Source organism: Cariama cristata, unplaced genomic scaffold (genome assembly GCF_000690535.1).
Source record: "Cariama cristata isolate BGI_N322 unplaced genomic scaffold, ASM69053v1 scaffold16132, whole genome shotgun sequence".
Taxonomy (NCBI): domain Eukaryota; kingdom Metazoa; phylum Chordata; class Aves; order Cariamiformes; family Cariamidae; genus Cariama; species Cariama cristata.
The window spans coordinates 8,424-20,163 of NW_009605639.1; the positions used below are offsets into that span (position 1 = coordinate 8,424).

The 11,740-nt window shown below is 52.4% G+C and overlaps 1 protein-coding gene across 1 annotated transcript in view; it reads right to left on the reverse strand.

Annotated features, from left to right (window-relative positions):
* Positions 1 to 11,740, reverse strand: part of LOC104158416 (deleted in malignant brain tumors 1 protein-like) — a gene marked incomplete at both ends in the record, with an annotated part of 20,334 nt that overhangs the window by 8,415 nt on the left and 179 nt on the right. Inside the window, 11 exon segments of the mRNA XM_009696057.1 lie at positions 1,989 to 2,327; positions 3,035 to 3,108; positions 3,110 to 3,347; positions 3,991 to 4,311; positions 4,540 to 4,854; positions 5,795 to 6,118; positions 6,506 to 6,514; positions 6,554 to 6,868; positions 7,603 to 7,764; positions 7,767 to 7,916; positions 11,383 to 11,449. Coding sequence (XP_009694359.1) covers positions 1,989 to 2,327; positions 3,035 to 3,108; positions 3,110 to 3,347; positions 3,991 to 4,311; positions 4,540 to 4,854; positions 5,795 to 6,118; positions 6,506 to 6,514; positions 6,554 to 6,868; positions 7,603 to 7,764; positions 7,767 to 7,916; positions 11,383 to 11,449 — 2,314 coding nt within the window.

The following is an 11,740-nucleotide window of genomic DNA, read 5'->3' on the forward strand; positions in this document are numbered from 1 at the left end:
AAGAGGAAAACACGGCTCGAGGGTTAGAGAATGTTTTTATTTCTACAAACGCACAAAAAAAAATTTGAAACAAATTTAAAAAAAAAAATTTAAATTTGTACTCATCAACTGTCTTCTGCATGTAGACTGTTGGTGTCGCATGGTGTATGTCACGCCTTGTATCGCTCAGGGTAACTGACCGAGGTGGGCATGGAGATGGGTGGTGGATCTAGTGACCTAGCTCTGTAGAGATGAGGTGGTCCAGGGCCCTTGGTGAAAGAGCTGTGTGCTGGGACGGAGCTGCATCACTGTAGTTTTCAGTCTGGGCTGGTCACAGGCTGCGCTGAGCTCTCTTGTTTTTGGCATCCCCAGCAGCAGACATCTTGGCTGCTGCTTGCTCTTCTCCAGGCATTGAGATGGACGTGTCAGAGACAAACAGCTCCTCCATGCGCACAAAACCTGCAGAGCACGGTGATTCAGTTGATGTCTTGCTCCACACAGCCTGAATTTTCCCCTTTTTGACAAGACCAACTGAGGATGCTTGCTCCGTTGGAGGCAGCACAAATCCTTTTGGCTTGGCCAACCACAGTGGCAGCACAGGGCATACCACCATCGCCCCTGCCAGTACTCAGACACAAAGCCTCCTCTGCAGAAACCACCCTTGATCCAGTATTTGGTCCACACAGAGCACCTTTCTTCAACGTGATGGACGTTCAACAAGACAACATGGGGATGTTCAACACAGGCAACCCGAACTGCTCAACTCCACTTTCCAAGAGTCTTAACCACAGCCTTAAAACTTCAGGAACAGACACAAGTCCTGGTCTTTTCTCACCCCTCAGGCTAAAGGTGGAACATCCCTTGCCAATGGGGAGCTAGGAACCTATAGAGCCATCCTCTGCTCAGAGCTCCTGTCTGATGTACAGGCAGCACAGGCAGCAGAGGGAAGCATGGGCATTGTTTGAGGAGGCTTCAAGGGCTGTCCCACCTCCCAGCATGTCCATAACCCAGCAGGGAAGATGGTGTCAAAGTGAAAGCGGAAGAATGGAAAGAAAGCAAAAGGGGAAGGGGACAGGAGGAGAAGAGGTCAAACCAGAAAAGGAAGTTCCTCTCAAGATGAGCCATGGGGAAAAATCCTTCTGCCCCAACTCTGCTGACACCAATGTTTTAAACAAAACTCGTTTCCAACCACACACTTCTGCAAACTCCGTTGACCTCTTCACCCGCAGCAGAACTCACCCTGGGAGGAATTAAAAGCCCTGTTTTGCACTCACCTCCTCCTCTGGTACAGAAGAGCCCCACAGACCAGCATCAAGACTGCAGGGATGATGGAGACCAGCAATGGGAGCAGCGGCAGAGGCTGCGGAGGTCTGATGGTAACAGAGGCTGTGGGGAGAAAGCAAACATCTCTTCATCCAGAGCTGATTCAGGAGATAAAACGGATGTCCAAAAGACAAGAGGAAATAGGCACAGTGTACACTGTGGCAAATTCCCATTAGGCAGCAGAAAATACTCTTTTCCCCCATAAGGATGGTTAAATATTTTAACAGAGACAAGAAACACATTTGGATCTCCATCCTTGGGGACTTTCACATCTTCACTGGGGCAGTCTGTTCCAATGCTTGACAACGCTTTTGGTGAAGAAATTTTTCCTAATATCCAATCTAAACCTCCCTGGGCAGAACTTGAGGTTGTTTCCCCTCATCCTTGTTACTTGGGAAAAGAGACCAACAGCCACCTCGCCACAACCTCCTTTCAGGTAGTTGCAGAGACTGATACGGTCTCCCCTGAGCCTCCTTTTCTCCAGGATAAACAACCCTGTCTCTCTCAGCCATTCCTCATAAGACTCATGCTCTAGACCCTAGGTCATCTACTCCAACCCCCTTGCACTGAGCAGGGACATCTTCAACCAGATCGGGTTGCTCAGAGCCCCATCCAACCTGACCTTGAATTTTTCCAGGGTTGGGGCATGCCCAGACCCTTTTCCAAACCAATGGTGGCCACGTTACCTGAGCACACCACACCAGCATCTTCCCCATGGTCACAGTTGTGTGTCCCCCATGGCCTGGACAGGCACTCTGAGAAGGTCTCCTCTCTCCCCGTGGAGTTCATGTTGTCCACCCAGATGGTATTGCTCCCTTGCCCAAACCAAGCTGCACCAGGGGCTGAGACCACCATCCCACAGCCCAGTTGCCAGCACACGACCGCGGCGTCCTCTTCATCCCAGCTGTCATCACACACAGTTCCCCACTGATGCTTGTGGAACACTTCAACTCTGCCAGCACAGAGGCTTGAGCCGTTCACCAGCCGCAACACTGCGGGGGATGAAACAGGATGAAGTGAAGACCCTTTTTGGAGGTTTCCTTCCACACCTGCACTGCTCATAGTGGCTAATACACATCACCCAGTTTTGCTCCTTTTATGCCACTGGCAACCGACCTTTGAGAACGACACGCTTGGTCCTACAGTTGCATTGAACATCCCCAAACACCAGAGGGACGGTGGATATTTAAAGCTAGGCTTTAATTAAATGTCAGCTACAATGAGAAAACTGCTGTAACAGAGAAAATTCAGACATGCTTGCAGGAAAAGGATAAAAGCAGTAGAATTTGTAAAGCTCTTCCCTTCCTGACCACTGGTGTGTTTGTACGATGGGTCCCTTCTTCCTACCCTGCCCTCAATCCAGCAGCTTTTGGTGGTTTTCTGGATTGCAACAAATTCTACATCTCACCCTCTAGGATTCTAAGTAAAGCCTCTTTCTTCCCATCTTCTTGAAGGCTTGTTCATGTGTCTCTCACTACTTTGCTAAGATTTTTGTACTCAGCATTTCTCAGGTTGCTCGGTTACTCCACTCCCCCAGGGTTTCATCAGCAAGACCAGTCACCGAACGAGGTGGACAGACCTCTGCAGAAGAGCAACCTGAGCTGTTCCATGGGGTTGAGTGCTATCCAGGCTCAGAGGAGATCATGTCACCAGCAAAATCATCCTTCTGCTTTCCAGCCACACAGCCCAATGTTCCCCTAAATAATGTAATTCCAGAAAAAATAATAATTACCTGAGCACACAACACCAGCATCTTCCTCATGGTGGCAATTAATAGGTTCCCTGATGCTGGACCGGCATTCAGAGGGTAGCTTCTGCCCCTGCGCACTCAACATCACTCAGCCAGATATGGTCGGACTCTGGCCCAAACTGAGCTAAGCCTGGAGCTGACACGGCCTCTCCACAGCTCATCTGCTGGCACACCACCTTGGCATCGCTCAGGTCCCAGCCGTTGTCACACACTGTCCCCCACTGTTGGTTATAAAACACTTTGACCCTCCTGGAGCAGTGGCTGGAGCCGCTTACCAGTCGGAGCTGAGTTGGTCCTGGAATTACAAAAAACATGTCGAGGTCAGATGCACAGGTGTTTCTTGCCTGTGCATTGGAAGATGGGTCCTTAAATGGTGTCCACCTGCAAGGTGATGTGGAGACTGTCACCAGCATAAACACAGCCTTCTAATCCCATTTTAGGTGCCCTCAGGCATCCAAGAAACCCAGGAGGAGGGGGCTGCTGTGACACAGGGCTGAATGGGGGATCCACTCCCATCTGGAGTGGTGGCAGGAGGCCAGCACATTGCAAGTGGCACTAGATGCTGGTGTCCTGGCAGTCCAACCAGACAAAATGGACCCAAGGTAGAGGGGAGGTTCAATGGACTTTACAGTACGGTGACAATGCATGTCGCGTTAGCACTGTGCACGTACAAAAAAGGAAAGGATGCTCATAGCAGAAGAGTTGAGGGACCAGTTAAGGGGCTATAAGGGAGAGCAAGGTGGTGGTTGGGGAGTCTCACTTGTTCTCCTGGGAGAAAGTCCTCACGGTGGCCAAGGGGAGCTGCTGCTCTCAGACAGCCTGAAACTGGTTCCTATACACATGCAAGAGGCTTAATATGAGCAGAGCAGACGTATTTCTCCACTGAGTTATCCACGCGCCAATGTTGCTCCTGCCAGAGCTGCACCATGACGGAGTACGAGGTGGCTTACCCTGGCACACCACGCTGGCATCTCCTTGGTGGTTGCAGTTACTCTCTCCCCATGGTCTGGCCCTGCACTTGGAGAGGGCAGCCTCGGTGCCGGTGCAGTTCACATCGTCCAGCCAGGTGGGCTCGCACCCCATCCCAAACTGAGCTCTGGGTGGAGCAGCTATGGCCATCCCACAGCCTAGCTGCTGGCACACCACTTCTGCATCATCCAGGTCCCAGCCATCATCGCACACACTTCCCCATCGCTGGTTGTGCAGCACCTCAACTCTCCCAGAGCAGTGATCTGAGTCATTCACCAGCCAGACCTTCAGTAGGGTCTGAAATGGAAAGATAAGAAAGGTGTTGCCTTGTGGTGGTAGACCACAAGGATGGATGGAGAAAGCAAGTGTTTGATGTGAGATGGAGGATGAATCCACACGTGTTTAGGATTTGTTTTGACTCAGAGTTAGAGATTTGAGGATTCCCGTGTGGAAAGAACACCATCAGAGATAAGCAAGGAAAACTAATGAGCTCGCGGGTATCAACACTGTCAAGTGATTGGAAGAGCAGCTACCTGAGCACACCACACCAGCATCTTCTCCATGGTGGCACTTGTGGACTCCTTTTGGCTTGGCCCTGCATTCGGAGAGGGCGGACTCGCTCCCTGTGCAGTTCACCTCATCCAGCCAGATGCCAAACCTAGCCCAGCCTGGAGCAGAGATTGGAGCGCCGCAGCCCAGCTGCCGGCACACCACTTCGGCATCCTCCACGTCCCAGTCGTTGTCACACACGGATCCCCACTGCTGGTTGTGAAGCACCTCGAGGCGCCCAGCGCAGTGATTCAGGCCATTCACCAGCCGTAGCTCTGTGGGGTCTAAAAGGGGAATGAGACAAATTAATAAATGGGGACATGGTGCACTTCAGCCCTCTGAAGTAGAAGCTCTGCTGGTGTTGGTGATGACATGCAACTGTACAAAGGGTGAGAGCATAATCATGCTTCCCCCATCCACATCAGCATCTTCAGTTGGAGGCAACAGAAAGACCTGGTTGTATTTAGGAGAAGGTAAAAACACCGTGGGATGCCTCACAGAGAGCGTTTCCGTTGGGTGATGCCAAGAAGACTCTTGGACATCCATGTCCAAACCATGAGCATGCTTTGGAGGTCTGCTAGGGTGACTACATCTCCCTTGGAGAACATATCTAACAAGGAAAGACTTCAAAAACCTGCATTGATTTACTCGAGCCAAAAGAAGCCTGGACTGGCTTGGCTCTGCCAAGGAGGGGAGTCTTTCCATGCAGCTTCTGTCTGCTCTGCTCTACTGCAGCTCCTTGCAAATATTCCCTGAAGTCACCCAGGTTTTGTCTTCTGGTAAGACAGGGTTGGCATCCCACTGCAAGCTGGAGGGATGGGGGGATGTCTTTCCATCTTGCACTACCTCTAGAGATCCAGAAGAAACTTCAGACATAGAGATGGAGAAGCCTGCAGCCACACATGGCAAACATTGATGGCCAAATGCCTCCTCTGACTGCATGCACTTCAACGTCCAGAGCAGGCGTGCATGATGGACACGGTAAGCCACTTGAGAACTGACATTTTAAGGTGTTAGACAGAGGATTACCACAAATGGGCAGGAGTGCATGGAGATAGTCCACTGATATGATGCCTACAGAAGCAGAGCTACCTCACCTACTGAGTATTTTTGATTGTTGCTTGCAATGGCGTTACACCCAACAATGGGTGCAGAGAGAAGCAAACTGAAATAAGATGCAAGCGTGCCTGCAGAAAAACTCTTCCCTGAAGCCATGACCTGGGCTAGGCTTACCTGAGCATATGACACCTGCACCTTCACCATGGTTGCAGTTATGGCCTCCCAAGCGCTTGAAGCTGCGTTCAGTGATGGCACCTTCCATCCCTGTGCCGCTCACCTCATCCAGCCAGATGGGACCGTGTCCTTGCCCAAACAGAGCCCTGCCAGGGTCTGACACAGCCAGCCCACAGCCCAGCTGCCGGTACACCACCTCAGCATCGCTCAGGTCCCAGTTGTCATCGCACGCTGTCCCCCACTCCTGGTTGTGGTGAACTTCGACTCGCCCTGAGCAGCGGCTGGAGCCATTCACCAGTCGGACCTGAGTTGGTTCTGAAAAGAGACAAGTGCCAAAAACATCTGGATGTCCCAGGAGAGGTGACAGGGCTGGAGCTGCCCAGTCCTTCAACCATCCCAGAACCTCACAGCTGGAGAGTGAGAAGATTGCCCACGCAAAATGAGAAAAGCAGGCTCCCCTCAGGCGCTTACCACCTCCCCAAACTCATCACCCTCCCTGGCAGGTGGCATCTGAATGGACGTCCCCTGCAAAGCTCCCTCTTCCCTTCCTCAGCACACACCCAATCCATCAGGGGATTCTTCCTGCCTCCACTGGCAAGACTGCAATGGGAACATCTACACCCAGGATCATTTCAAAGGTCTTATGCTCTTTTCTCCACCCCTCCCTCAAAAAAAAAAGGAAAAAAAAAAAGAAAAAAAGACTATGATAGCCTGGCTGCCAGTCCTGATGGGGCAAGCGTCAAGAGATACCTGTGCATTCAACGCCAGCATCCTCTCCATGGTTGAAGTTATGGCTTCCCCAGGACTTGGCCTGGCACAGAGAAAGGGCAGCCTCTGTCCCAGCACAGGTCACTTTGTCCAGCCAAATGGGCCCCGATCCTTGCCCGAAGGCAGCCCTGAACAGAGCTGACAGTGCTTGGCTGCAGCCCACCTCCCTGCACACCACTTCGGCGTCCATCAGGCTCCAGCTGTTGTCGCACACGGTGCCCCATTTGCCATTGTGGAGGATTTCAACTCTGCCAGTGCAGAAACTTGAGCCATTCATCAGCCTGGTATGAGTTGAACCTGGAGCACGTGCCCCGGCAAACATCCCTGGGGAGCAAACAATCAGAAACTTTGCTGGGCATGCCATCACCAGCAATGCTTAGAAGCAGGGTCTCCTGCCCAGCAAGCCCAGATGGCATCTGACAGGCTGAGCCCGTGAACGGGTTCATCCCCGTGAAGCCAGGAGGCAGTTGGGCTGAGAAATGGCCAAGGAGCTGCAGCCTCAATGCCAGGAGATGTGGAGAGCTTTGAAAGGCGAGAACAGCATTTGGAAATTGCCTGGAGCAATGGTGTGCAGAGGCTAACTCTTCGCAAAATTAGGTAGGGAGTAATTCTGCCTGCCTGTAGCGGCCAGATCCAGCTCAAAATTAAGGATCCTACCTGCCAGTGGCCATAGGTATGTGTCTATGAGCTGGGTGCATACGCTCACTGTACAATCAGAGGACACCCGCTCAACAAGAAGTGGCTACCAGTCCACAACAAGGGGCAACCAGTCAACAGCAAGAGGCTACCAGTCAACAAGAATTTGCTACCAGTCAACAAGAATTTGCTACCAGTCAACAGCAAGGCGACAACCAGTCAACAAAGAGTGGCTACCAGTCAACAGCAAAGGGCAACCACTAACAAGAAGTGGCTACCAGTCAAAAAGAAGGGGCTACCAATCAATAGCAAGGGGCAAGACAGGTGTCCTGCTTGCTGTTTAACCCTTTGGTTGTCCAGAGCGGCTGATGCAAGCCATGGTGCATGTTCCTCACCTGAGCACACAACGTTGGCATCTTCACCGCGCCCACAGTTGCGGCTTCCCCAGGGGCGTGACGGACACTTGGAAAGGGTGGCCTCCATCCCGGCGCAGCGCACGTTGTCCAGCCTGATGGGGCCTGCTCCTTGCCCGTAGCGAGCTCCGCCGACAGCGCTGTCCCGCAGCCCAGCTGCTGGCAGACCACGCGGGCTCCGTTGAGGTCCCAGTGGTCGTCGCACACCATCCCCCAGGTGCCATTGTAAAACACCTCCAGCCGGCCTGTGCAGGAGTCGGGGCCATTCACCAGCCTTATGTTGGCAGGACCTGATGCTGGCAATAACGGAGAGCAAAGGGAAGGAGACGTTAGTGGGAAATCATGCAAAGGAGGCTAGGCAGCAGCCGGCAAAGCATCTTGACACTTGTTGCCCAAAAGGAATGGGAAAGAACAAGCAAGAGAGAGGGAAAGACATGAACAATTATAATTTTATTATGATTATTTTCAGGGGGACACATGGCAGCTGGCCTTTGAGCAAACTCCAGGCATTTCCAGCTGAGAATACACCTTCCCTCATAAACAGGAAAGCCAAATTACATTAAGACATTTTGCTAATTGCCTTTTAAGCGCACTGCTAATTGCTTTTTAAGTGCTTGACTCTGCACAGGTTGCAGGATGAATTCCATAAGCACAATACCAGCATGGGTAACTGAGTTGCAGGCTCTTTGTGGAAGTGATTTTGAGGAAGACGGTGCAGCCAGAGCACAAGGTGCCACGGACTCTGCACCCATTCTAACCTGGCTTTGCTGGATGAACAGCCTTGACCTCAGGGTAAGGAATGGAGCTGAGGAAAGGGCTCCCTTATTTTCTCCAAGCACCCATCCGCTTCCTCAGACCAGCCTGGCTCAAGCACATCAACACTGTGATATCTCCTTCCCCATCACAGGGCAGGTATATCCCATTCCTCCTCGTTTTTTGGCCATCTGAGCTCCATAGCCCGTCATCAGTGCTACTGAAATGGCAGTGACACAGTCAGTGCACTTGGTTTCTACACCTTTGCCACATTTCACTGCTTATTTCTAATGCGCTGTGCGACTCTACCGCCATAAAAATTCCTCCCTCCTTTGTGGTGCCCACCTTCTAGAAGATACTGGCACTTTTGAGAGAGCCTCAAGCCTTCTGCAGCCATCAGCTGGAGGAAAGCTGTGCCATGCAGCTGGCCTTGGCATGTCTGCCTCTACCCTACTTGTAGAAGCACCCATGAAACCATAGGGTCTACATGTGCACCTTAAGAAACCATGAAACCACAGGTGCTGGTCTACATGTGCACCTTAACCATGAAACTATAGGTGCTTCTCCAAGCATGCACCTTACAAATTTACAACCACCACAATCAAATGGCCCAGAAATGAAAAGAAGCAGCAGCGCTCTGGCATGCCATGTCCCAAAATGCAGCATGCAGCCAGCAGCAGGGAAGGGGGGATGTGGAGGAAAACACAAGAGCACTCACCGCATAGCCCTGCTAGGACAAGGAGGATCTCTGCAGCCCCAAGCCTAGCATGGGTGGATAGTCTGTCGCCCATAGGGTGCCCAGCTGACAGCAAATGACTTTTGGAGAAGCTGCTCCCATCCTGGCAGGGGTGTGGGAAGAGGTAGGCTTGGCAGAGGTTGAGATCAAGTCCACCATCACCAGCTGGAGAAGAAATACACCAAAGACCTGATGAAGACAGCTGGGAGAGGACACTTTCTGTGCCACTCCTTTCCCCAGCTCTCCAGTGGCTCTTGCATCACATGGAGTCCAGTGGATGGAGGGGAACTGAATCTTCTGCTTTCAGCTTGATCCTTGGTGACCAGCAAACATCCTCTGTCCGCAGCTGCTGTGGGTGACACCTCATGGATCCACCGTACAAGAGGACATCAGAAGGAGGAAGGGGAGGGCTTCGGGAGTTGCAGAGCTTGGTTGTAGAGTCTTAGCTTCACCCCAGCGAGTGCATCTGCTCATACTCCATAGCCAACGAACAAGAAAATGGATGAGCATGAAACGGCCTGTCGCCTTGATGAGGAGCAGACTCGGGTCTGGTCCCACCAAGGGGGCTGAGACCAGTGGATCAGGCATGGGCACCAGCATGGCAGCCCTTCAGCAGCATCTCAGAGGCTTAGGACAGGCAACAGGTGCTCTTGGCAGGGAAGGAGAGCAGCCTTTTCCACCTTCAACTACTACTACCTTGTTCAGATCTGAAGCAGGAATTCAGCCCAAACCTGCTGAGGCCATCTGCAAGAGGTCCTTTTCTCTGTCCCCACCGGCAAACATGGGTGGTGAGGCCACAGACATGCCTGTGGGATCACAACTGTCAGCAGATCAGCCAAGGATCTCCTAGTTATTAATTGCCAAGCAGATGATGCCAGACATCATGTCTTCCCATCTAGCTCTTTTTCTCCTTTCTTGCCTGGCTTAAGCTGCTGTCTTCCTCACAATTCTTCCCTCCTCTTCAGCTCACTTTGGTCTGGGCTGGGGTCTCCATGGTTGACCCAAGGATTTCAACCGAGTCTCATGGGTCAAAAGCAGCTGGGGCAGCCATCAGCTTGGGGTTGCTTTTCGGATTTAACCTCAGGAAGAAACCTTGGGTTCACCACAATGAAGCTCTGACTAAGCTATGAATTCAGTTTTGGGTTTCGCTGATGGCCACAGTCAGCCGATGGAGATTGCTGATGGCTGCTTCGTATCCACCACCCCCAGAAACGCATGCCTCATGGCAAATGTCTGGGGAGACCTTTGTATGGAGGGTGGAAGGCAAAGCAAGCTCCTTTTACCAATTATTTTTTTTCCTCCGGTTGTTTAAATAAAATGTGCATTCAATAAGGTTGAATAAGGTAGAAATGGCCACGAAGGTATAAAGAAATGAAGCTGTAACTTGCTCTACTCACTTTGCCTGGGTTTCAAACCACTTCTTGCACTGCCCCTCTGCACGGGGTGCTGATTTTGGGTGAGCATCCTCTTGCAAATGTTGCACTGAGAAAGTAGCCACCATCGGAGGCAGGGAAGGGCTTATCTGATGCCTCTGTTGCTTGGAGAAGCCTCCTCCTCCAGGGCAGGTGGCATCGGGAGTCATGGAGGAACAGGGTAAGAGCAAGCGTTTCAGATGGCCCACTGAATCAGCTGGTGCAGCCAATGCCACGTGTACATTGGGCAGGGAAAGTTGTGTTGGAGCATCTCCAGCATCACCTCCAGCATTGCAGGTGTGGCAGGTGTTTTGCATCCTACACGAGGTCCCCAAGGGTGCAGAGGGTGCAGATGGAGATGGCTGGAGGACAGGGACACCTGGCATGCTCCACGTGCATAGGGAAGGTGGGCGGAAGCATATTCTGATCCTGTGGTCTGGCCAGGTGAAGGATCTTGCTCTCTCCCTGGGTTCCTCTTCTGTTGGGATGAGATCCTGGCTGCCAGGAAGCAGCAGGAAGAGACCGAGGCTGCTGGGAAGAGCAGGAGGAGATCGAGGCTGCTGTGGGGGATGCTTTTCAGGGATCTATAGGGCACAGCTGGGGACACCATGGGCTATAGGGCAGTGCTGGGGGGCTTTTCAGGGATCTGTAGGGCACAGTGGGGGATACCTGCTGCTACCAAAGCCAGAGGGTGCATAAGGGTGGACAATATAAGGATGTGGACAATATAAGGATGACAATATGAAGATGGATGATATAAGGGCAGACGGTAGAAGGACTATATAAGGATGCACAATATGAGAACAGAGAAGGTGCATGTGGCCATGCAGTGACAAGAGATGTGGGGCAGCCCCCCTGTACTGGTGGCCCAGGCCAGGACCTGCAGGAGGGTCCCCTGCCCCATGCCCACCTCCAGTCCTCCTGGGGACTACAGGACACCCCAGGGACAGGGACACGTGGGCCACTCGGTCCCTGGAGACATGCCCCCTCCCCGCCCCAACCAGCCTCCCCGCTGTCACCCACCTGCCCCTGGATGGGGACATGACACGTTGGTGGCTCCAGGGTGGTGATGTCCTCAGTCTCAGTTCTGGGGGCTGCGAGCAAGAGGGGGCAACAACAGGGGGGAAAAGTGGAGGATGGGTTTGGGGGCGTAAGCAGAGGGCAATAAGGGGGGGAGGCAATAAGGGGACCCCCACCCCCTTTCTTATGTCAATCTTGC